Below are 24,483 nucleotides of genomic sequence, written 5' to 3'. Positions count from 1 at the left end.
TGGCGCCGGTGGTACGTCCGACGAAAGGACGGTACCCCCGGCTCGCAGTTATAAAACTAGCAGTACAAGGTCTGCTCATATTGATACAGCAGCTACACAGCTAGCACCACTAATAACGAGCAAGCTAGTCGTCAGTGGCGAATCTATAACGAAAATATAGGGGTGCTCCTTTCTAATGCGTTTTAGGAAGTATGGATGAAAGCTTGCATGTCATCTAAATAGTTCTAATTAATTTGAAAAAAAATAACAATATGTATTGATATGAAATATATTACTCCATAAGTATATAACTTCTACGAGTTACAACAAAAATAACAAATTAAATTGAAAATAGTTATCGTACATTCACAATTATATTTATTTTTTTTGCAACATGTAGAAGTTGAATTTTAACTTTCATGTTTGTGGAGTGATATATTTCACATTAATCATTTTTTTAATTTTTTGATGATTATTTAGATGACATGCACAAAACGATGTGATATCCCCTCGAGGGATAAAAACGCTTTCCCATGATGGAAGACAATACGACAAGGGCACAACCACAAATTCAATAACACAATTGTTGATAATTGTTGGATTACTTTGTGAGTAAAAACCACTCACTTCCCTAATCCCCTGATCGTTCCATCCATTGAAGTAGGAAAAAAAAAAGAAACAAAAACTAATACAGTAGCTTAATAAGGAAGGTCTAGCAGCCAATTAGTCCACTTAATCACCCATGGATCGCGATATGTTGTCTTTGTTTGCTCCTTCCTTGCGACCTGGTTGATCTGCACTTATGCTATACGCTGCTTCTCTCCCGAAACCATGCGGCTGCTGCTGGTTCTGCCGAGATGGAGCTGGGGCTCAAGCCCCAACGAGCCCCAACGAGCCCCAACGGTGAATCCGCCCCTGCTAGTCGTAGCTAGCTAGCGAGTGAATCAGTGGAGTGACGAGAGATCTCGCGATGGCGAAGGCGGTGGTGCTGCCGCTGGTTAGCAAGCTTCAGGAGGTGGCCCTGAGCGAGGGGAGGGCGCTGGTTGGCGTCGGCGGCGAGATCAACCGCCTCCGCGACAAGCTCATGTGGCTGATGGCCTTCCTCCAGGAGGCGGACCCCCAGAGGCGGGCGGCCGACGCCGGCGGCGAGCTCATGCGCGTGCTCGTGCACCAGACCCGCGACGCCGCGTTCAGCGCCGAGGACGCCCTCGACGACTACGCCGTCCGCGTCGACCTGTCCCGCTACCCCGGCTGGTCGCGCGCCGCCGTCGGCTTCCTCGCCGGCATCACCACCCAGCTGCGCGTCCGCCACAGGCTCTCCAGCGACATCGCGGCCATCCATGCCCGCTTTGAGGAGATCGTCGGCAACAAGGACAAGTACAGGCTGGAGGGCTCTGCGCCCTCGTCGTTGCTGACGTGGACTGCCTCCGCCGCCTCCTCGAGTGAATCAATCCTCTGGTTAGTCAAACACAGTCCTTACACGATCGAAACGCTCTATTCACTTCATACGTCCTCCTTCCATACTCGTAAAGAAAATCGACAATATTTAACAATATAAATTATAAATAACTCAGTCAAATCTTGAGAATATAAATTATAAATAACTCTTAAGTTATTGTGTTTAAAAATATAAAAATTATATAAATAGATTTGTCTTGAAAAAAACTTTCATAAAAAGTATACATATATCATTTTTCAATAAATATTTTTATAGAAACAAGAAGTCAAAATTATATTTTGAAGACCGTGTTAATATCCTAAACGACTTCCTTTACGAGTACGAATAGAGTACTCGTACGGGGATACAAGCGAGCTAAGCGGCGAACCCGCTTATAAACAAAACTAGTGCATAACCCACGAATTGACTCATAGGTTACCTTCTAAGGGTTTGTTCGGCACCTCCTTTTCCCAACCCCTCTATCTCGTTTTCCGCGCACACGCTTTTTTAAACTGCTAAAAGGTGTATTTTTTGCAAAAAATTTATATACAAAAGTTGCTAAACGGAGGAAGTACTCGGTTAATTATAATTACATGCTAATGCTTCATGTCTTTGTATACGCCATTCAAAATTCCAGTGAAAGATTCATATCTCGGGGCTGTGTTTTTTTGGGAGGTTGGGAACCCTCCCATCTGCACGGAAATCGGAGCGATAGATTAACACGTGATTAATTAAGTATTAGCTATTAAAAACTTGAAAAATGGATTAATATGATTTTTAAAGCAACTTTCCATTATAAACTTTTGCAAAATGCGTACCTTTTAGCAGTTTAAAAAGCGTGCACGCGATAAATAAGGAAGATGAGTTAGAGTTCATGGGAAAGAACACAGCTAGGCTTTTCCTTGGTTTCAACGATTAGGCTTAGATTTTCGACACGGGCGTGAAACGTGAAAAACCGTTAGCATATACTCTATGCTAATTATTGAAAAACCACTAGAGTAACTAATCTAGTAGCATTAATTTTTTTAAACTTGAAAAAAGTTATTTATTTGATTTTTAAAGATACTCCATAGAAAAATTTTACAAGAAACATATCGTTTAATAGTTAGAAGCGTGCTTACGAAGAATATGAAAAGTTTATAAGAACTCACACAAGAGTGGTTTTCTGGATGGCATGGTAATATATATGTAGTGAAACGTTTTCTTTATTTTTGTAAATCCAAATAAAGGAAATTATCTTTAGACAGTTTTTTCCCCAAATACAGTATAGAATCTCATGTGTACACACAGAGCTTATGATCACATACACGCAACCTACCAAGTATTTCTGAGAAATTGAGCTGTCATATACACTTAAAATATAATAACCCATAAATACTAACATATCAGTATTGAGTCGGTTACAACAATGCATGGTAGATCATTTGTGATCATATGGACAAATTTGGTATGATTTAAATAGAAATATGTAAATATCATCAGTTCATTTTTTTTATATTACATGAAGTCATTTCTCACATGAGAAAAACTTATTTCACTATATACAGATGTTAACACAGATACTCTATACAGCAATTGTGTGTATGTTCATAATGCATGTATATAGAAGTCAGTACTTTAAAAAAATTGAGAAGAAGTCGCTTACTACTTAATTAAGATTCCAAATTAAAGTGGTTTTAGCATTGTCACGCATTAGTAAAGCTACAGTAAAATTGTGCAAAGTTAATTAGGCTCCCATCGGATGGCCTAATCAGCTAAAGAAAAAGCCAAATTTTAAATTTCATACTTAATTTTGAGATTGATTTTCAGATGTTTTCAACGTAGTTTCTTTTTCAACCTTGGCTTTTAAATCACCCAGAACACATATATAAAAGTTTTACCTACAAATTCATTTGTATTCCCTAATAAGCCGTTTTGGCTTATTAGAGAAAAAGCCAAACGATGGGGACCTTAGTTTAGTACTCCCATCCGTTCCCAAGTAGTTATTATTATAAATTGTTTAGCATATATTAATGTGTTGGGCAAGAAATAACCATAGTACCTTAATATTTGATTCATGTGTTGTTGGGAGTGAGAGGGTGGTTAAAGGTAGGAAGGAAAAACTATATATTGAGGATAACTGAGGTAACAAAAATTACTCTGAAGTAAGTTACTCTAAAGTGATAAGTCTTTTTAGATAAATTACGAATCCTTAAACGACGACCAGCTATATAGGACGGAAAGAGTATGATAAAAAACAGACTTGTTCCGTTTTAAACGAACGTCGATAAGACCTCTTTAATTAATTTGTTTTTATATCGATTCTTTTGAACTTTTTCTTCTGCAAAGCTTCCGGAATTATTATTCAATCTCTTGCGGGGAATTATTATTCGATCTCTTGCGGGGTACGGGTTGTTTGCGATTTGGCTGCATCACTCCGTTGACTGACCACAAAAGTCTCGTCAAATCACGTGTCTGGCCAGTAAGGGGATAGCACATACTTGCATTCAAATAACCTTGTTATTAAGACAAAACGAAATAGGAAAACTTGCCACTTGGACTAAATGATATGCACCACTTGTACTTAAAAGAACGACTTACGTACCTTTAGTCTCAAATTAAACTTTGGTTTCTTTTATGTCATCTATTCTTCAACAAGCAACTTATAAGAATATTCTAAACACAACATCATCTAACTATCGCAACAGTACGCATGATTTACACCCCTAAACTTCTATACTGAATATTTTACACCCTCCAAATTTTCAAATTGAACGAATTACCCTCTAACCAAGCCAAGAGCAGTTTGATGCCAAGTGATATACGCGTGGTAACCGAGCCAGGGGATTTTTTTTTTCAAGAAAAGTTTAACTAGCCCACGTGTATATTCTTCCTCCCAATCCACTTCCTTTCTTTCTCCCCTTTCTCTATTTCTTGTCTCAGTTGCTTCGAGCACATGCCTAGCTGTTAAAAAACCGGTCCCAAAATCACCATTGGAAACCGAACATGGAAGAAACGCCATAGGAGATCCAAGCACGATGAGAACAACGAGACACGATATTTGTTAACGAGGTTCAGCCGAAGCCTACATCCCCGGGGCGCTGATTACAAGCGCTATTTCCCGATCCAGCATATTAAAACGTATCAGAGTTACAACGACCCTCGGCCGGACGCCGCAGGCGGCCGCTCCCTCTCGCTATATTAAGTCATCATATGGTTACAACAGGTCTGACTCTCTATTTAAGAGAGATCCTAAGATAGAGTCCGACTCTTACTCTAGACCTAATGCCTATTACAACTCCAATTCCTAAATTGTAACCTACTTTGTACACATATTCGACACAAAACACTAACAAATTCCACATCGGTGAATATGCCACGTCAACCTGAATTTGTCCCATGTATGAACCTCTGCTTACCCAGACTTGAGTTGGTTCCTTTTTGCCGTTCATGTTGAGCCGCCCCCGACGAACCTTCACCCGGCTCACCGTTAACGAGAGACCTTGCTATCCCCGTAAATTATCTCTCTTGACTCCACCCGCAACAGGGCTCCACCTTCTCTCATATCACTATAGTCGTCTTGCCAAGTGAAATTAAATTTCTTCTTAGCTGGCACACAGCAGACTCCGCAAAGACCTTGTTCACCTTCACTTTCCATTTTAAGTTTGAGTTGATCTAATCCATGATGTGATAATACACGTATCACCAAAATAGATAAATCAAATACACTAGAAATGAAGAGAACCCTTTATGTATCCTAAATATATCATGTACTGTCAAACAGTCCGTTGACACTCTCAATGATATTCATCTGCTGCTGCCTGGGTCCTACTCGCATGCTGCTTGACAGGTCGAGTCTCCCTGCACTGCTTTTCTGCCCGAACCAATACTTTGACTTAATATGACACCGTTGCATAGCCAATGCAAGAAATTCCTTACACATGGTCTGAATTGTAGCATGCGGGATTATGATGAAGATACATGCATGCAAATGTATTTACCGTCCAGGAGTACAATAATTGTGTTATAATCCTGACCAAGTACCTATGCGTGTAATATTCTTGCATGCAGTGCAGACACCTCGGTTTCAACGCCTAAGCCACCTTGACCCAAGCCCAAGTACCAAACAACCATCTCAGAGCAGGTACAATGACAGACAGACAACTATAAACACATATAGAAGAGAGAAGAGAGAAGAGAGAAAAGAAACGGGCTACAGATTTGTAGCCAGCTGCAGCACATATTCCAAGACGTTATGTGTATATGATAGGCAAGACCAATTATTAATGATGTAGTATATATTTGTAGTTAACTATTGTATGAATTGGCTATTAGATTGCTTATAGATGATTTGGAGCTAGTAGTTGGTTATACTTGCTCTCACGGTAAAAAAAAAAAAAGTCAATGGCTCCTCAGTCACCAACCGGCTACCTTCTCATCCGAAATCCGATACATTTGCTAGGAGCCTGGGACCCCCCCCCCCACCCACCCCCCCCCCCCCCACCGCCCACTGCAGCCAATCCACATGCGAACAAGCGTCGAAACGACCTGTTCCCACACTACCCAGGTCCGCTGCCTCATCGCGCGCGCATATGCCTGCCAGGAGATGCCACCTCTATACGTGAGTCTCAACCTTTGCTCATCACGCCCGCATGGACTGCCATGTGTCCTCCCGCCTCAAATTCTGTTCATTGCCACCATGCTCCACCTTGCATCCATGACCATCCTTGGACATCCGTGTAGTCGTCGCAGCGTGTAGCACCTCCCTCGTACCTTTACTATGGATCTCCCGCAAGTTCTGATACCACTTGTTATAAAACCGGTCTGAAATCACCATCGAGAACCAAACACGGAAGAAACGCCATAGGAGATCATAACACAATGGCGACACTGAGGCACGATATTTGTTAACGAGGTTCAGCCGAAGCCTACATCCCTGGAGCACTTATTACAGACGCTCCTTGATCTAGCATATTACAGCGTATTAGAGTTACAGCGACTCACGGCAGGACACCACCAAACCACTGGTGGATGATAAGGCTTGCTAGAGGTGAGGATGCTAGTCATAATCATCCCATCTTGCTCCACCACCACCTTAGCCCACTCCCAACGTAACGGTAACCTGAAGGTCGCCCCAAAAGAAAACATATAGATATTTATGATTTTTTTGCTTGGTCAATATTGTTCTCCGGATAAAGGATTTTGTCACCCACATAATGAAGTGTTAACCGACCATCAATTAACAAGGCCAACATATCTTCTTTCTTTAAAAATAGGGCCAACACATGTAATAAAAATAACAATATAAAGTGATACTGTCGTTCCACAGATAGAGTAAAATATTAAAAAGATGCTTCCTATGGTTTTAAAAAATATAACATTTAGAATAACATTTGGTTAAACATTTAAAACTTTGATCATCAATAGTTTTTCAAATTCTAAGTTTAAAAAGAAAAAAAAGGAATGTGTAGGTTTCCCTAACAAGTATAATCATAATGCCATAAGCATATTAAATTTTATGAACTTATTATCATACAAAATTGATGGTCAGCTTAACCGAAATGTGTTCTAATCAGATATTTATGACTGGTGTGACTAAAACAGTGAAATAAGGAAGAGAAGCAACTGCAATGTTGAATAGGTACACCAACAACAGGAAAAATATAATTCAAATGGAACATGATTAAGAAAAGTAAAAGCTGCACACAATTTATAGAAAATTCTTGATGTGAACAGGTGCCCTATCTTCCGATAGGTTCGATTTGGTGACATTAGGATATCGTTTTGAGGCTTCCGATCAGCCGATCATCACTTTGCAATCACTACACCCACAAGTCTTGCCGTTATCGACTATGCTCTCATAATCGACCTAACCACAAGGGTTATGTTTATGCAAACAATCGAAGGAATTCAGAACAACAAGGATAACACAATCTAAATTGCAGATGAATATGAAGCTCACGAAGTTGGCATTACACAAACCGATCTAAGCAAAACCCAAATCTTAACTATGATGAAGGCTATCTATTTATGAGTTACATGGGATGGTAGGTTGTCCATAACATAGGCCAACCAAGCAAGAGTCAATTATAAGGCCCAAAGTAGATTCAGACTAGAAAAAGGTACTTGACTTTTCTAAGATTCTAAACATGAGGAATTTTAACGTTGGACTAAAACCATTTGAAAGTAGACTTCATTAACTTTTCCACAAGTATGCATAGCTCAAAAAATCCTTCTGGACCAACGGCTAGGTCCATTCTATGTTGGTGCTATTAGGAGGGCTAAATCCGAATCTAAAACAAACATAACATTAGTTCTTGTCTTGTGTGGCCCAAAAGTGATATGGTGATATTGGAGTGGACTTCGGTGAGGCCATGGTTTGGTCCCCAATCAACTTTATGCAAATAAAAGCACACAAAACTCATTGTGCAATGATGTTTTTTCAAATAAATAATATGTAAATCTTACATAGAAAACATGGTTATATCCAAGCTGATGATGTCCTTATCAATACTATTTACCTTTTTTAAAAATCTAGGCTTTTTAATTTGTTTGTTAGTATTTAACACAAAATTACTAACAAAAAAGTTTGTCCATTATACAATTATTGTAGAAATTTATAGTAAGTACTTGTTCGGCTAATCCCTCTGTCATAGGTACTGAAGGGGATTTGAAGAGGTGTGCAATTAATCCTCTTCAATTCCCTCCAATATCTTCCTCATGGGGGCTTAACCACACAAGCCTTATATGACCTAGTTATTGCAAAAGTTCTATAAAGTTTCGGTGGTAGTATACACATATATAAACTAACAAGCACGGCAACTGGCTCGCTGATTTTCTAGTTTGGTAAAATTCTATTCGGAATCGGCCATTTGGGCTTTGATGTCGAATGGTGTTCCATTTGAATAAAGCTGCTTTTATTTTTATTCCAACATGCTTGTAAGGAAAAAATATTTATTAATGTACACAAAGACATCATTGATAATATTGTTAGTTATTAAACATTTACATTAGTTTATCCTAACATTTTGTTTCTCCAAAAATGGTGTTATGTTACTCCAAGAAAAACCTTTATTGTGGCACTTTTCTAAAGGAAATTTTCAATTTTCCTTTAAAATTTGGAGATTTATTGTGTAGAGACACTTTTTAGAACTTTAAAAATTGCCTAGGATACTTTTATCCTAGAGGCACTATTAGCAAATTTTGTTAGTTTTATCTACTAGAGGTATTGTATAGGCACTTAAAAATTTCCTTATGTAAAGGCATTTGCTTGGTTGCATTCCAACTTCTATAGAGGCATTTTTTAGAGGTGTACATTGAAGGTGTGAATGATTTTTTCGAGAATTGTTAAGTTCAAGGATTGGTAGAATAAGGGAATCTCTCATTTTTCATAGTGGTTTCTTATGTTTGTCACACAATTGAATGCCTCTAGAATATGCCTTTAACATCTGTTCAAAAATGACACAAAGTATACATTTTATAAAATGCCTCTATAGCCTTGTAAATACATTTAGAAAATATCCTACAATATTAGAAAAATGTGTCTACAAGTTATTTTTGTTGTAGCGTGTGTCACTGTCTTGGATTGAAGACAAAGGAGGCTAGCAGTTGGTTGTCTAGATAAGATATTGTTGAAGAAATTTTGATGATTTGATATGGATCTAATGGTTGAAATATGTTAGTTAGGGTGTGTGTGATTCACTAATTAAAGTAGTTTGCAACACTTGAGTTAGTCATATTTGATACTTGATGAAACCCGTGCTGCAGGAGTTTTGTATCATTTAAGATAGCTAGATGACAACTTTATATACTTTATACAATATTCATCTTTGATCGACTATTTAAAAAAAACTATGAACGGTAGTTTATAACAAAACTAAGGTGGTGTGGCTCAATGAGAAAGAAAAGAAGGGAGATAATATACATTTATCATCCAAAAGCAAAACTAAGTTGATAGGAGAAAAAGGAGGGAATAATTTATATATTTTTTTATCTTTGGTTGACTATTGAAAGAAAAAACCTAAACATTATAAGATGATATGGTTTATAACAAAACTAAGGTGATGCGGTGCAATGAGAAAAGAAAAATAAGGGAGATAATATAGATTTATCATCCAAAAGCAAAATTAAGGTGATATAATTTAATAACAAGAAATAAAGAGGAAAATAAATTTGGACCGTAGATCAATCATCCATGTGGCTTCATGACGAAAGAGAGAAATAGCATTAACTACACTTAGTGGGGATGAACTGGTGTTTAGTACCTAGAAACAAAATAATATTCACTTTTAGATGACTTGAGCTAAAATGAAAAGAAATACACATTAAAGGAATCAAGATACTATTTATAATATTTAGAATTTCTTATGATAGTTTTAATTTTTCTTTGTTTTTTTTAAAAAATAGATGGTTAGGACAAAAATATGTTGATGATTAGTTATGCAGATGTTTTAATATTGTGAGAACATCGTCAAATATTGTTGGTACCATCCTAATCACAATAATGTATTTTTACCAACACAAATTCAAGCCACAACAATAGTATGATACATTCATAATGAATATCTTAACCTTTGTGGACCATGGTTGCTCAAAGGAATTGACACATGCATGGGGAGGTAACATTTTAGGGTCATAAATAGAAATACTTAAAGGAATTTAATTTCTTAGTTACACAGGAAGATAAGAGTCATCTCTCTCCTAAACAATCCAATAGATATCATGAGCTACATGTGCATTTCAAGAATGATCCAATTGTTAAGGTTTAAACGGTGACGTGGGTCAATGTATGTTGATGAGCTTGCTTAGATGAATTGACACATGCATTGGGAGGTAACATTATAAGGTCATGAATAGAAATAATTAAAGGAATTTAATTCCTCAGTTACACAAGAAGATAACAGTCATCTCTCTCCTAAACAATCCAACAGATATCATGAGCTACATGTGCATATCAAGAATTAATGATACAATGGTTAAGATTTAAAGGGTGATGTGGCTTTATGTATGTTGAGCTTTTGGTCCCAACTATATAGGATATATAGATATATAATTTGTAGCTAGTGTTTTAATCATTTACTACAGGTTGGGGTTTGCCATAATTTCTTAATTTTGATCTGACTCGTCACATATTGTTTGCCTTGTTTTTTTATGAAATATTGTTTAGCTTGTTTTACCACAAGTGTGGCCACCAATTTTGGTGCCACAATCCATATATAACTTAAACATGTCGTGGTTTTGCTACAAAATTGTGGCAACTTCTGGAAGTGACCAAACAAAGCCCCAAAATTAGGCTATTTGGGGCTAATGTTCTGTTGATGGCCATACACTAACCTGTAGATTGTCATCTTGTTGGAAATGCAGGGGTACATCCAAGCCACCAATTATCGGGCGTGACGACCAGCAGCAGGAACTAGAGGCAATGCTTCTCAGCTCCGCAGGATGCCTCGCCGTAATATATGTCGTCGGCGATAGTGGTGTTGGTAAGACGATCCTTGTAAACAGTGTCTGTTCAAAACCATCTGTCAGAGAACACTTCAAAGAGCGAATTGGAGTGAAGGTCGGAAAAGATGCTGGTATATCCAACATCCTGAGTTTGATAAGCAAAGAACTGAAGAAAGAAAATAACGAAAGTGACAATGAGAATCCTAGAAGCAAGATACAAAGACGTCTTGGTGAAGAGTGCTACTTGATCATCATCGATGGCAGGCAGATGTCCATCGCTGACTGGAATGCTGTGATCCATGCTCTTCCGAAGAACGAAAGAGGTAGTCGGGTAGTGCTCATCACGAAAATAAAACCACAGTTTCTAGACCACCCAATGAATGATGTCCATGAGATAAAGCTGACATGCCTCAATCAAACGGACTGCAGGAAGCTGTTCCACATGAGGCTCCATGGCAAAGAGGAGGATGAACAAAACCAAACCTACCTGCCAATATACTACCAGCGTGTGTATGACATTACCGGGGGCTCGCCATTGGCAGTTATCCTGCTTGCTGGACTCATGCACAACAAGGAGTATCCACATGAATGGGATAGGGTGTTAAAATACCTCGAGTCAGCCAAAGAGAAGCGGCTCAACAGGATACTGTCCCTGAGCTTCGATGACCTGCACCATGAGCTCAAGCTCTGCTTCCTCTACTTCACAGCATTCCCGGTCAGCTACAAGGTGTACCAGAACGTGCTTGTCAACTTGTGGGTATCAGAGGGCTTTGTGGTGCCGCGGCACGGGAAGACGGTACAGCAACTGGGACAGCTATACCTGAGGCAGCTTACCACTAGGGGACTAGTTACTGAAGCATCAGCTGATGGTGACTACGACATCCGCCACTTTTTCCTCCATGACAGTGTCTACTTGTTTGCACGGTCAGAGGCACATGAGGCAAACTTCATGGAGCTGCATGATGGTGACTACTTCCCATCGCCGGACAGGGCTCGACGCCTCACACTACATAACAGTATGGACAGATACGCGGCACTAGATAACAAGATGCCCAAGCTACGGTCCATCTTTGCAATCTTCGAAGAGATACCAGCCAGCACAGCAGAAGAAAGTGTATCATCTCCTAGCTGCTTCCCCACCTGCTGTTCATGCGAGCAGCACAGATCACCGAAAATTTCAAGATTTGACCTCACCAAGCTGCTGAAAAGATCCAAGTTCCTACGAGTAATCATGATCGAAGGCCTGAATATCGGCACCGAGTTGCCTGAGGCAATCGGAGGCATGGTGCATCTCCGTTACCTTAGCACGCGTTGCCGATCTCTGAGGAGGATCCACCCGTCGATTGGGAATCTCAAAAATCTTCAAACAATTGATGTCAGACAAAGCTTAGTGCATGAACTGCCGTGTTCCTTTTGGAAGATCACATCGCTAAGGCATGTGTTTGGCTCTGAGCTGATCGTGCCAAGATGGACTCGTGAACTGAAACAGCTAAATACACTCAAGTCGGTGAGAGCATTGCAGGATTGGGATGGCTCTATGTTGAGAAGAATGGTTAACCTCAAGTTACTGGATGTGACTATCCAAGAGAAGCTCAAAGAGGAGAAGGCGCGCAAGTTATCAGACAACCTTAACAATCTCAACAACCTTACTACACTGATCTTGAAAGGAGTTGACCTCCCAATCTCTAGCATTTTTACGGCACCTTCCCTGCAATTCCTCAAGACTATAGAACTAACCGGAACCATCCTGCTCACAACTCCATCACCAGAAATAGACAAGATGACCACTTCACCTTCTGATTTCCAGCTGCCGAACTTGAGCAAATTGTCATTGTCAAAGACGTGTCTGCAACAAGGGTTCATTGGAAAGCTAGGCAAGCTGCCCCTTCTTTCCAATCTCACACTCAAGGATGTTTCTTGTGACGGAGAAGAGCTTGTTTTCAGGCCTGATGGGTTTCATTGCTTGAAAAAATTGGAAGTAAACGACACGTCCAAACGTGTTGTGATAGAGGAGCATGCTTTGCCTGTATTGGTCTCTTTGCATATCATTGGGAACAGTAGAAATTACCAACACTCGATCCATCCTACTCACAAGATTATCAACAAGATTAGACATGAGGACATAAATCTTTTTCAGCGTATCTGCACTTGTCATCAGAAAGAGATAACCAAAGGCTAACAAGCATATATCCTTGTAAGTTTGTCAAATTATATCGCTTTAGCTCTGTATTTTTCCATCATATGTTGTTTACATGCATGTAACAATTGGATATCCTTCTTTTTGCTAATTTCCAGTGTTAGGAAGAGTCCTTCGAAGTGAAAGTTGTACGATGTCATCGACGAAGAGTCAGTTTCCTCTTCAAAATGTCATCGACAATCATAAACCAATTCTGCAATATGACATTGCGAAAGTGATTTCCTTCTGTTTGCAATTTTTACACAATGCGCAAATTACCTGTAAGTAGACTTGTACTTCGTTTTCTTGTTTTCGTTTTTCTCAGGAGTCGGGTGTTGACGTGTTGTAGTTCGTCATTAATTTCGTTTCCTTGTGCGCGGAAATGCGACCCGCCTCCTGGATCATTCTGTACTATTGCAACTTACACAACCACTGAATAAACTCGATTAGTGATCATATGAATTGTTTGTTTGGATCTGGAGCATCTGGAAAGTTGATAGCTAGAAATATGGCATGCATGGACTACGATTTTTTTTTCGCTACTTTGTGCGTGCCTCTTCATCAGGGTTATTTTTTTCGTGGAATATTTGGGTGCGATTCCATCTTTAATACATCACCAAACATATTGAGGTCGAATATAACAAACTTGATTAAGCAATAAATTTTAATCAAATGGCTTGTTTGTTTACATGGCTCGCAAAGTTAACGGAATTAATTCATCTGCAGCCTTTCATGTGCAAAGGTATTGCGAGGTACAGACTTGCATTTATTTGCTTCCCATAGCTTATGCTCCCCCTCTCATTTTCTTGTTTCTGTTATGAGTGGCAATCCTGTTATTTGTCATATGGACTAAATGCAAACCGTGATCACCCTGGATTAGGTATGGTAGGCATCAATGCCTGATTTTTCTTTGATGTGTCTCCTTGCATTCGCTGGTAAATGAGTATTTATTAGGGTTAATTGATCCATGCCATTATAAATTCTTCAGTTTTGAGATATGCCATTACTATTCAACTATTTAAGGTCATGCCATTATAATTTTTCAAGTATTGAAAATATGCCACTACATACTCCTTTGATGTGTTTCACAAAATTTTTAGACTAAATTGCCCTCGTCGTCTTCTCTCGTTCATCTTCTACCTCCTATTTTTCCCTAAGCCAGATTTGGATCTGACGATGGGAGAAGACGACGATGAGGCCAAGGAAGAAGATGAGGGCAATTTAGTCTAAAAATTTTGTGAAACACATCGAAGGGGTATGTAGTGGCATATTTCCAATACCTAAAAAAGTATAATTGCATAACACTAAATAGTTGAATAGTAATGGTATAAATCAAAACTGAAGAATTTATAATGGCATGGATCCAATTAACCCTATTTATTATGGCACATTTTTCATGTCCATGACGTCATCAACAAGGGGAATATTATCGTAGAAGTCTAGAAACCTGGTTGAAATATAAAAGTTTTCTAGTGTGGCTTGGCATGTGTTCTAAGAGCAGTACGATAATCCTAGTCAGGAGGCTCCAAAAATTTTTATATTGTTTTTTTCATAGATGGAGGAGAGAGAATCAAAGAGAGAACAACGCAGGCCCGGCGATAGCACGCGTTTTCACGCGCACTCGCGATTAAAAACATATTTTGTGGGTCCCATGGTGACCTATCCGATCCCGTGCGCATCCTCCTTCGTTCCGCCCTCCGGTGCTTCGTCGACCGACGGACGATGTCTTCCGCAGTTCCGCTAGTGTTATTCATTGTCAGCGAGCGAGAAAACCCCACCGCCCCCACAAATCACGCAGTCTCGTCCTCCATCCTGCACCACGCACACTCATCCTCAGTTCCTCATCCTCGTCCATGAAGTCTTGGCGGCGCAATTGCTACCGACGAGAAGCATCTCATGCGTGCGCCAAATCCTGATAATTTGGGTACGTGGTGAGGTAAGTAGCGGTGACCGTCCCTCGTCTTGTGCTGTCGCATAATCTGATCACTGATCATTCATGAAGACCCGGTGGGATCGATGTATGGATGGAGCTAATCCATCGCGAGCTTGCTTTGTTGTGTTCACCCTCATATCACAACAATGACCACAAGAATAGGATCCACTTATGATCATACATGTCAATACCTGTATGCACAATTAATTGTTTGATTACAAAATTATAGTCAGCACAATAGCTAATCTATTGTAATAGTTGGCTTTAGTAGTAACTACGAAATAATATAAGAATGGTTGGAGCCAGCAGCCGGCTAACTATTGACCTTGCTCTAAGCGCCGGTCGACCGGCAGTTTCCATGCTTGATATATATAATAGTTGTATGCAATATTATATGACGCAGAGACTGTGACTTTTATATTATTATTGTTATCTTAAAAATGTGTAACCCATAGAAGAGGAAGTGCTGCCTTCCTAGTTTGCATGCTCTGTTTCTCGTCTTTAATTTGCTTTCATGCATGACAACATGTTCTAACTATCAACTACACACTGTAGGCAGTTGATGACATGTAAAAGTCCCTGCAGTTGCTGACATATATATCCTCACTTGATTCTCATTCCCTATTACATTTGAATTAAGAGTGCTCTGTGCTCATACTGGGTTTCTTCCTGGGAGCAAAACAATACAAATACCTGGGCATCGACCACCCCAGCGCAAACCCATCACAATTATACCCCCCACCTCTGTATTTAAAATGATTTGGTTTGCGCCTCGGTGGACTGAGCCTTGTCAGTTGTCACTTTGGTCCTGTTTGGAAGATTAGCCCAGGGCTAATTTTGAGAGCTAATATTTAGTCTTGAATTGGTAGGCTAATGTAGGGTGACATGTTTGGATCCTTAGACTAATTTGGGGCTAAAAGGTGGAAAGAGAGAAGAGAGAGGGAGATAGGGCTGCTTTTTGATGGTCTCCATAGAAAATTAGCTCCATTAGCACCCCTTGGAGGGGCTAATGTTTTGAGGGGGGCTAATTCACTTTAGCTCCAAACTAGCCCACCTGTTTAGATCCTTTAGGGCTAATTCAGGGCTAATAATTAGCCCATGGAACCAAACAGGACCTTTGTCAGCCTCATAAAAATATATAGTACAAAAAAACGAAATTTCTAAACAACAATTGACTACAATAAGAGAATTGTTCACTCAATTTTTTTGAACAGCAATCCAACAATGACGTAGTCGATTTTTTTCCTCTATTATAAGAAATAAAAACCTGACGGAAATAATGAACTAAAACAGCTGAGTTTCCCTTCATGCATGGAACTTAATACATATTATGGGTCAACTTGTCATTGGTCAAAAATCGACTGATGTTCGAGATGAAATAAAAATAGCCGAGTAACATCTAAATGCTCCAACAACATTTTTTTTTTGACAAGAGCTCCCACAACATTTTAGAAAAAGAGCGAGAGAAGAAATGCACATATGTTAGAAAAAACAATAAAGTTGTATCATGAAGACAAAATATAAATGCATGTGCTAATTTCCTGTAATCCGAAACAAACTCAGAAGACCGAAAGTGTCCAAGGAAAAACAGTATGCATTTCAAGTAACGAATATCTTGCCTAGCAGATCCACATATGATGATATGCAAACACCATGTTCTATTTAATTATCGTAACATCAACCTAGAGGACTATAATTCCCCTAAGTAAACTGCTCCAGATTCCTAGACAGTCAAGAATGACAGCACAGTCCAGGGGTCCTTGATTAGAAACACGAAAAACACTTCAGCTTGAATTAAAAGAGAAATTGATATAACCGCATTGCAGCATACTAGTGGATGGGAAATCTGGAGAAACATTGTTCATAATTTCATATAGACAGGAACTTAAAACACCCCCACAACCAAGAGTGCGAAAGCAACTAAAAATCCACTTGTTCACATAGGTACATGAAAACAAATTAAGTATGCATAAGTTTTTCTACTATAAAAATCAGTGCTTCATACATTAAGACTCAGTAGGATCGGGGTTGATATGCAGCAGTTCATTCAGGAGGAAATAACCATGTCGAATTCATCAGTCTTCCATCTGGTGTCTAAATTTTGTCCTCTGACATGTCTGCAGTAATTGGTGTCATTGTACCATCTTTCATGTTGTACACAGATTTATCAAAAGAGCGGTCATGCATAAAATAGATAAGATAATCTTTGACTACATCATAATGAGATAAACGAAAAGACTTGCTGCTGAGTTGGCTGATAAAGTTGCAGTCGCCATCCAAGCTCTTGATCTCAGTGAATGTGGCAGGGTTTGTGCTGCAGTCCACCTCATATACTCTAATCTCAATAATGTTGTGCCCAAATTCACCAAAGTATGTCACAACTATCAGTAGTTTCCCGCGCCACTCTACTATGCTCCAAGTCTCATTAGCGGTACCCATGACCCCAGGCAGTTTGATCACACAAGACTCAACACGAGAAACCATCAAGCCATTGTCATCTTCACAGATCTCAAAGACTAAGAGGTTAGTGGTGAATTTGCCGAAACTGAGCATGTGGAGGTTCCCTTGGCATGGCAGAAGACAATATCAATGGACCTAATGATAGTATCACCATCACACACGCTCCACGACTTCATCCCAGGCCGCCAGAGAGCAAGCTTAACTGCATCCTTGACCATGGAGGTGGCGGCCACAACACACTTGGAGCCAGAGTCAGGCGACGAGGACAAGACGACCTTCCAGAACAACATCACGCACTTCGCTGCGTTGATCGTGCAATGCAAGACACCAGAGCCATTGATGATGGGGAGAGACCTAGTGTAGGCATCAGCGGAGCGGGAGGCTCCCGAAGGTAGCGGGAGTCGGATAACATCCCGGGAGAAACTGTTCATCAAGAAACGCCGGCGGTCACCGAAGTAGCGACCTTTGTTGGCCTTGACGCCAACGAGCCATCCCTCGAACGAGCCCACGCAGCAGACGCTGCCACCAGCCGCCATCTCCCTCTCCCTCTCCGGCAGCGGGACACGGCCACGCACTCCCATGATGGTCTCTCCTGCGCAGAAGCTGGAGAAGGAGAAGTCGGCCATCACGAGCAGGGGCAGCGGCGGCGGCGACCGCTGGTGGAGGACGCGCCACGCGCGGCAGACGGAGCGCAGCCTGGCCCGGTCCTCGACGAGGGGGAGGCAGCCGACAACGAGGCCGAGGATGTCCGCCGGGAGGTCCGCCCACGGCCGGCCTCGCGCGTCGTCGAGCCATGGCGCCTCAGAAGCCAGGACGCATTCCGTCGAACACCTTGCCTACGCCACCGCTGTCAGCGGCCGCGACACCTCGACGCCATCCTCACTGACGCGGACAGGCAGGGGCGCGTTCGGGCTCTGATCAGCCGGGGTTCCTGTCGCGGCGTCCATGGCCGCCGGACAGTGTTGTGGCGCCAGGGGCTACTCTCGCCTCGGGGAGAACAGCGCCTGGAGCTCTCACGTACGGGGTCGGCACGGAGGCGGCGGCGGCGTCGATCAGCTTGGCGAGGTGCCTATCTCCATCGAGCAGCCGCTCGCATCGCGCGGGAGGAATGAGGGCATGAGGGCGGCGTCGCTCAGGGGAATCGCGCAGTCGCGTCGCACCTCGCGGAGTCGAGTCGCGGTCGTTGCAGCGGCAATCAGGATTCGGCTACTTTACTATAGGACTTACAGATTTATATATGAATATATGTCAAATATAAAAATTAGGATCGTTTTATATTAAGATATTATAAGAGTTATATAAGAAATAATTATTTAGCATGTTTATATGTTATAATTTGTAGATGGTATCCCAGTTTAGTAGTCTTTCTAGCATAGAAATGACAAAATATAGTGTTGTAAAAATGACCAATGTGCCTTTATGTTAATCATTTCAATGCTTAAAATTTGACACAAAACTAGTATTACGCCTACCATTACATGTCTGCAACAAACATGGAGAAAAAAATTAATAAAACTATTCATGCTAGTGGCTCACCTACTAGCTGCCCACGACATGGACAATGACTTAAATTCCCAGCGACAAGTAAACAGGGATGGAGGGAGTAGTCTAGTTGCAATTAAGTTTTACTACGTACTAATAATTATCATGCTAGTATATGTTAAGTTTTTGTGTGTTAGTAGGTTGATGTGCCATGCTTGCATACTAATAATTGCGATGCTTACATTTTGTTTAATGTGTGGTAGTAATGGGTTTTGCTCATGTGTTGTGATGAGCTATACTTGCATCCAGCCCCATGGGTGAGTTTTTAGTTCCCATCTCCGATCCGCTTAAGGTTGTTTTAGTTGCTTATCTCCTTAGACCCAGCTCTCTTCTTCAACTCCAAATTTCAACATCCTCATTTTTCGTAAGTACGTTTTTTAAATTGTTAAATGATACGTATTTTGCAGCAAATTTCTATATAGAATTTGTTTTTTCAAGTTTATAATAATTAATACTTAATTAATTATGTGCTAATAGGCTTTGCGTTTCGCGTGAGCTGTAAATCTTCCTCTACCGCTATGCAAAGAACGCAGCCTTAGTCTAGCCCATCTTTTTCGTCCAGGCTGAGGTTGGGCACGATAAGGAGATATGTTTGGTTCCTTGTGCTCCCTCTATTCTAAGATATAAAATACAATCATTTTTTATGTGTCATAATATAAACGTATATGCATCTATATATTTACCATCAAGCACCTCAATTATATTGCACGCATTCATCGATATGATCTAACCGATAAGGTGATTAAATTATTTATTTGTATTCATGTTGGTAGTGTTTATGCCTTATATTTTAGAATGAAAGGAGTATTGGTTTAGCGTGACTAGTATGAGATTTTGTTTGATTACTTACATATGAGATACACATATGAGATACGGTTTGAAATATATTTTGTTTGATTGATTGTATGGATTTGAATGTACTAGTTAGGTGATATCACCTCTAACAAAAAAAAAATCAGATTTAACTATAACGTGATAGTTAGGTGATATCACCTCTAAAAAAAATCAGATTTAACTATCACGTGCAAAGAACAATAATATATATTGGTGTTCAGGATCGGTGAAAAAAAAAAGAAATTAGCACAAATATGATCGGTCTATAGTAACTATCCTTAGAGGACTGTTTTCTTTTGCCTCTGAACAGTCAAGCTTACAAGGAGTATCTCAAATTGGAACATGAGGTCTCTCTTCTCAATTTGGACGAGGGCAAGGGAGATGAATGGAGCTACATATGGAATTCTACTAGATATACTGCTAAGAGATTTTACAAGCTTATATTCATGTCTTTGCAGACGCCAAGGCCTTATGTTTGGATTTGGAAAACACGTAGTGTTATGAAAATTAAGGTCTTTGCATGACTTCTTTTTAGCGACAGGTTGAACACTAGAGATATGCTTAATCATCGGCATTGTGCAAAGGAGGATGATGATCTTACATGTGTACTTCGTACAAATGGTCATAGGGAAATAAGAGGACATCTTTTCTTCTTTTGTCCTTTCAGTCAGAGATGTTGACGGCACCTAGGCATTCTTTGGGATCCTAATCTCAATTTCTTTCAAATGGTTGTGGTAGCGTGACTGCGTTTCCGGCAAAAGGGCTTCTTGGAAATTTCTTTATTGCTGCCCGGCATATTTAGAAAGAAAGAAATGGAAAGATATTTCAGAACAAGAATTCTTCCTTTGAGGCCTGGAGAATTTTGTTCAAGAAAGAAGGTCTTCTGCATATGTGCGGAATGAAAGATCATTTAAAGTAAAGAGTTTTTGATTGGTTATAACCATTATAATATTTTCAGTGCTCTCTTTGTAATTATCTTTTGTAAATACTTTTCCTTTTAATGAAAATCACACTGCGAGACAAAGTTCTAGCAGTAATTTAAATTAAAAAAAACTATCCTATAGTTGTCATACCACTAAGCCAATTGTGTCACTGTTATCCAAACCTTACTAACAAAAACTGCATGAACTACCACGCATGACCGTGCAAATAGAGGTTTCTTCGGTTTCAGGAGAAGGCTTGGTTTTTATTTTGAACCGCTTATGTGTTCGGTTTATATCTCACATAAACTGAACTTCCGATAAAACCGGAGACGTTGTTCTTGTGGATGGAGCATGCAACATTTCGCATCTTGTCGCGTACTATAGCTGATGCTAGCTGCACTTAAAGGATGCGCGGCCGCATTTTGGTGGAGCGCCCGGTACATTCACAAGCCCATTGTGTATATAATATCCTTATGAGGTCTATGCTGACAACGGCCTAACAACCCAACACGTAAAACCACATCTTTGTGTTGGAATTAATATGTGGGTTAAGACCTATATGGAGATTAATTTTTGAAATCACCAAAGCCCACTGTTTGAGAAACAAGAACTGGGGTCCTCATTCCTCCGAGGCCCTAGGACACTGTGGGCCCACAAGATCACTTTCTCTTACATATAGAGGTCAGAAACCACGGAAGTGGAAAATGACAAATGGTGTGGAGCAGGAACCAAGGCCCCTATAGAACTGGGGCTGGGGGTATCGACGCCCTATAAGGTTTACATCTACAAAGTCTCAAGAAGAGTATTGAGACATACAAGATCGACATATTCAAGGTACTGGAGTAGATGCATCTGGATATTGGCATATCGTCCAAGGTCATGTCCATCATGAACTCCTTCATCAATGAAATCCTCGAGAAACATGTCAAAGTTAACAAGACATCTCATCAAGCAGCATGGGAGTGTGCAAGGCCCCAGGAGTACATGTGGGCCCTAGGCGCGGATCGTGCTCCGGGAGTACAGTCTGCCCTGGGGATACAGCGGTTCATGGCACAGATATTGCCACAAAGTAAGACTTAGGCGTATCATTATCATCTTAAAAGGCGAGCTTTGGCGGTGCTTGTTGCTTGGGCGCTCAACCTGAGGACTCCGTTGGCAACGCTCGCTGCCCCGGGCTTAGCCTAGCCCAGGATCTCCTCCCAGCGTTCTACGCAGGGTGGTGGGCCCGGTGATTGGACGGCGAGCGATGGCATTAAGCCGTAGCAGAGCAACATCCAGAGAATTACAACTTGAGATTACAGGTCAATTACATGCAAGAAGGAGGTGGAAAGACATGAAGTAATCAAGCTAGCCACGTCACCCAAAGGAACAAGGGCATAGTGACATGTACATGACTTTGCCGTGAAGTAATAAGGTGGGCGGCCAATCCACCATGCCCTCATCTGGGCCCACCATGCTCGGTTTCAGAATAGGTGGTGCAAGAAGCCTTCTCTAGCTATCCTAGGCCCCTTGCTAAGCCTTTTCGGGGCACAAAGCGTAGCCCCGATCAACAGCAATGATCACGTTCAAACTAATGTGACAGGGGAACGATGACAAGACCAAGCATAGTGCCATAGTCACTTCCCCGTGCAAGAATGTAATTGTAGGCTCCCCTTAGGGTATAAAAGGAGGAGTCAGGTTACTTTGAAGAGGATTGGATGTTTGAAAGAACTAAGCTTGAATAGAACTTTGTATCACATTCATCACACAAAGTCCCAAACACGAGAATATGTTGTTACGCTTCCAAGTGGTCCGAACCTATATATTTGATTGTGTTCTTTGTTTACCGCACGAACAAGCTCGATCTAAACTCACCCCCCGGCTGAATATCTCAACAGGGAGTACTTGTTCCCAGCTAGAGGAGATCCACTCTTTGACACCCTCCTCATGGGAAGGCATGCTTATGAACCTTCAATACCACCTTTGCTTATTCTAAAAGATTGAGACCTCCTTAAATAGGAGAGTGCTCTCCTAGCCACTTGAGACATGTATAATGGAGAGAACTAGAGGGACACACATGCACTTGCTTGCCTCGCCAGGCTCGGCACGGGCCAGATCGGACGCGGAGGGCTCCTCATGCTTGTGCAAACGTGGTTTCCTTTTGCTGTAGAATTCAGTTTGGTTTTTGGAAACACATCGAATAATTTGATGCATGGAGCGGCGTGGAGTTTGGATAAGATATGCGCGATTTATCCAGTTTGATTACGCCATGTGGAGATCTTGCAAGTGTCCTGATCACGCGTTCTGATATCTCTATATAAACCGTCCGCCGCCGCCTCACAACATACACAAAATTAATCTAGGGTTTGCCTCCTCCTCTGTACCGTGCCGTCACTCGTAGTCTACTCCGTCTTGCTTGTCGGCATGCACTGGCGATCGGGAGAGCAGATCTCCAGAACCTTTGCCCTCAACGTCCTGCACTGAGAGAAGGCGACAATAAGGTTTTTGGCAAGTGCTTCACGCGACGGCTTGCTGGTCTTCCACGATGGCTCATCTTCCTCTACGCTTGAGGGTTGCGCGATGATGACAACACCCAGCACCACGCGTTGTTCCTATGATGCGTGCTACTCTTTGTCAATCCGATCCACAGCAGAAGCAAAACCCTCGGTACGTGTTCACCATATTCCATTTATTTGACCTGTTCATGATTTACAGCCTGGTTTACATATATGTATCACATGATGTGGTTGTACTAGTTTACATGCTTCATATCATTTGATGGAATATGGTGATACATGATATTAAATCAATATGCTTATAGTTCAATATAAGCATATATTGATTTAATATCATGTATCAATGTATGCTTATATTTTCAAAACTTTGTAGAGTACTCCGCCGGTTTCTTCGGTAGAAACCGACACCGAACCCAAATAGTGTGGTTTTCCTTGGCTTGGCTTCCTAATTTGTTACTAATGAAATCGGTTAGTGTTTATAAAAAGCCGAACATGCACAAAATAGTACAAATCGAAACGAATAAACCAAACAATCATTCCTAATTCCGACAACTTGCTCTGTAGCAGCAATGGAGGGAGGAGGGTGGGTGGTGCCAACACGTCAGGCTGAATTGTTATTTCCGTGCTACTCTCTCTGTCCCATAAAAAATAAATCTAGAATATGATGTGATTCTAGGTTCAGATTCATAGTAATGTATCACATCTTGCTCTATGTTTGTTTTTTTTCGGACGGATGGATTATTTGGGAGTGACGCTGGCAAAAAAAAAACACCAAAGTTCATATATAAGCCCGGTCCACATCGCTTAAAAAGAATTAGTATTCCCTCCCATCATTAATATATGACGTTAGTGTAAAAACCGTCATATAATGACCAAAATAGAATTAGTACCATATGTTCGTGAATGAATCTGCCGTGCAATGCAACGACACGCGGTCCACTTGTATTGCACAGCCCGTCCCCGCGGCCCGCGGTGATGGATGATGGTCTATTGGTCTGGTCCCCAAGCCCCGCGTCCCCAACGCGTTCTTCGTCCGGTTCGCCGTCCCCCGTCACGCATTCATTCCCACTCCCAATAATCATCCTCCCTGTTTCTCTTTTATAAAAAAAATAATAATAATCATCCTCCGCTCCGCGACGCTCGCGCCCACGGGGAAGCCAAACCCAGCCACTTTCCCCGTCTCCTTCCTCCCCTACTCCGGCGCCCTCCCCTCCTTATCCATCCGCACCCACCTCCTCCATCCTGCTATAAACCAACCCCAAGATTTGTCACCCTCCGGT

At 41.0% G+C, this 24,483-nt stretch overlaps 2 protein-coding genes across 2 annotated transcripts; one reads left to right on the top strand and one right to left on the bottom strand.

Moving 5' to 3' along the window:
• Window positions 1-569: 569 nt before the first annotated feature.
• LOC4345194 (putative disease resistance RPP13-like protein 2) lies at window positions 570-13,472 on the top strand. The gene is made up of 3 exons (XM_015793556.3): window positions 570-1,437; window positions 10,760-13,034; window positions 13,136-13,472. Exons 1-2 carry the CDS (start codon window positions 950-952, stop codon window positions 13,017-13,019), a joined length of 2,748 nt encoding a protein of 915 aa, XP_015649042.1. The 5' UTR covers window positions 570-949; the 3' UTR covers window positions 13,020-13,034; window positions 13,136-13,472.
• Window positions 13,473-16,858: 3,386 nt separating this feature from the next.
• Window positions 16,859-18,617, bottom strand: LOC4345193 (uncharacterized). Its single transcript, XM_015793998.2, has one exon. It carries the CDS (start codon window positions 18,033-18,035, stop codon window positions 17,466-17,468), a length of 570 nt encoding a protein of 189 aa, XP_015649484.1. The 5' UTR covers window positions 18,036-18,617; the 3' UTR covers window positions 16,859-17,465.
• Window positions 18,618-24,483: the final 5,866 nt, after the last annotated feature.

The sequence above is a fragment of the Oryza sativa genome, chromosome 8, assembly GCF_034140825.1.
Source record: "Oryza sativa Japonica Group chromosome 8, ASM3414082v1".
Classification (NCBI taxonomy): Eukaryota; Viridiplantae; Streptophyta; class Magnoliopsida; order Poales; family Poaceae; genus Oryza; species Oryza sativa.
The sequence above is the reverse complement of the archived record's forward strand: the minus strand, read 5'-3'. Positions and strand labels throughout refer to the sequence as shown.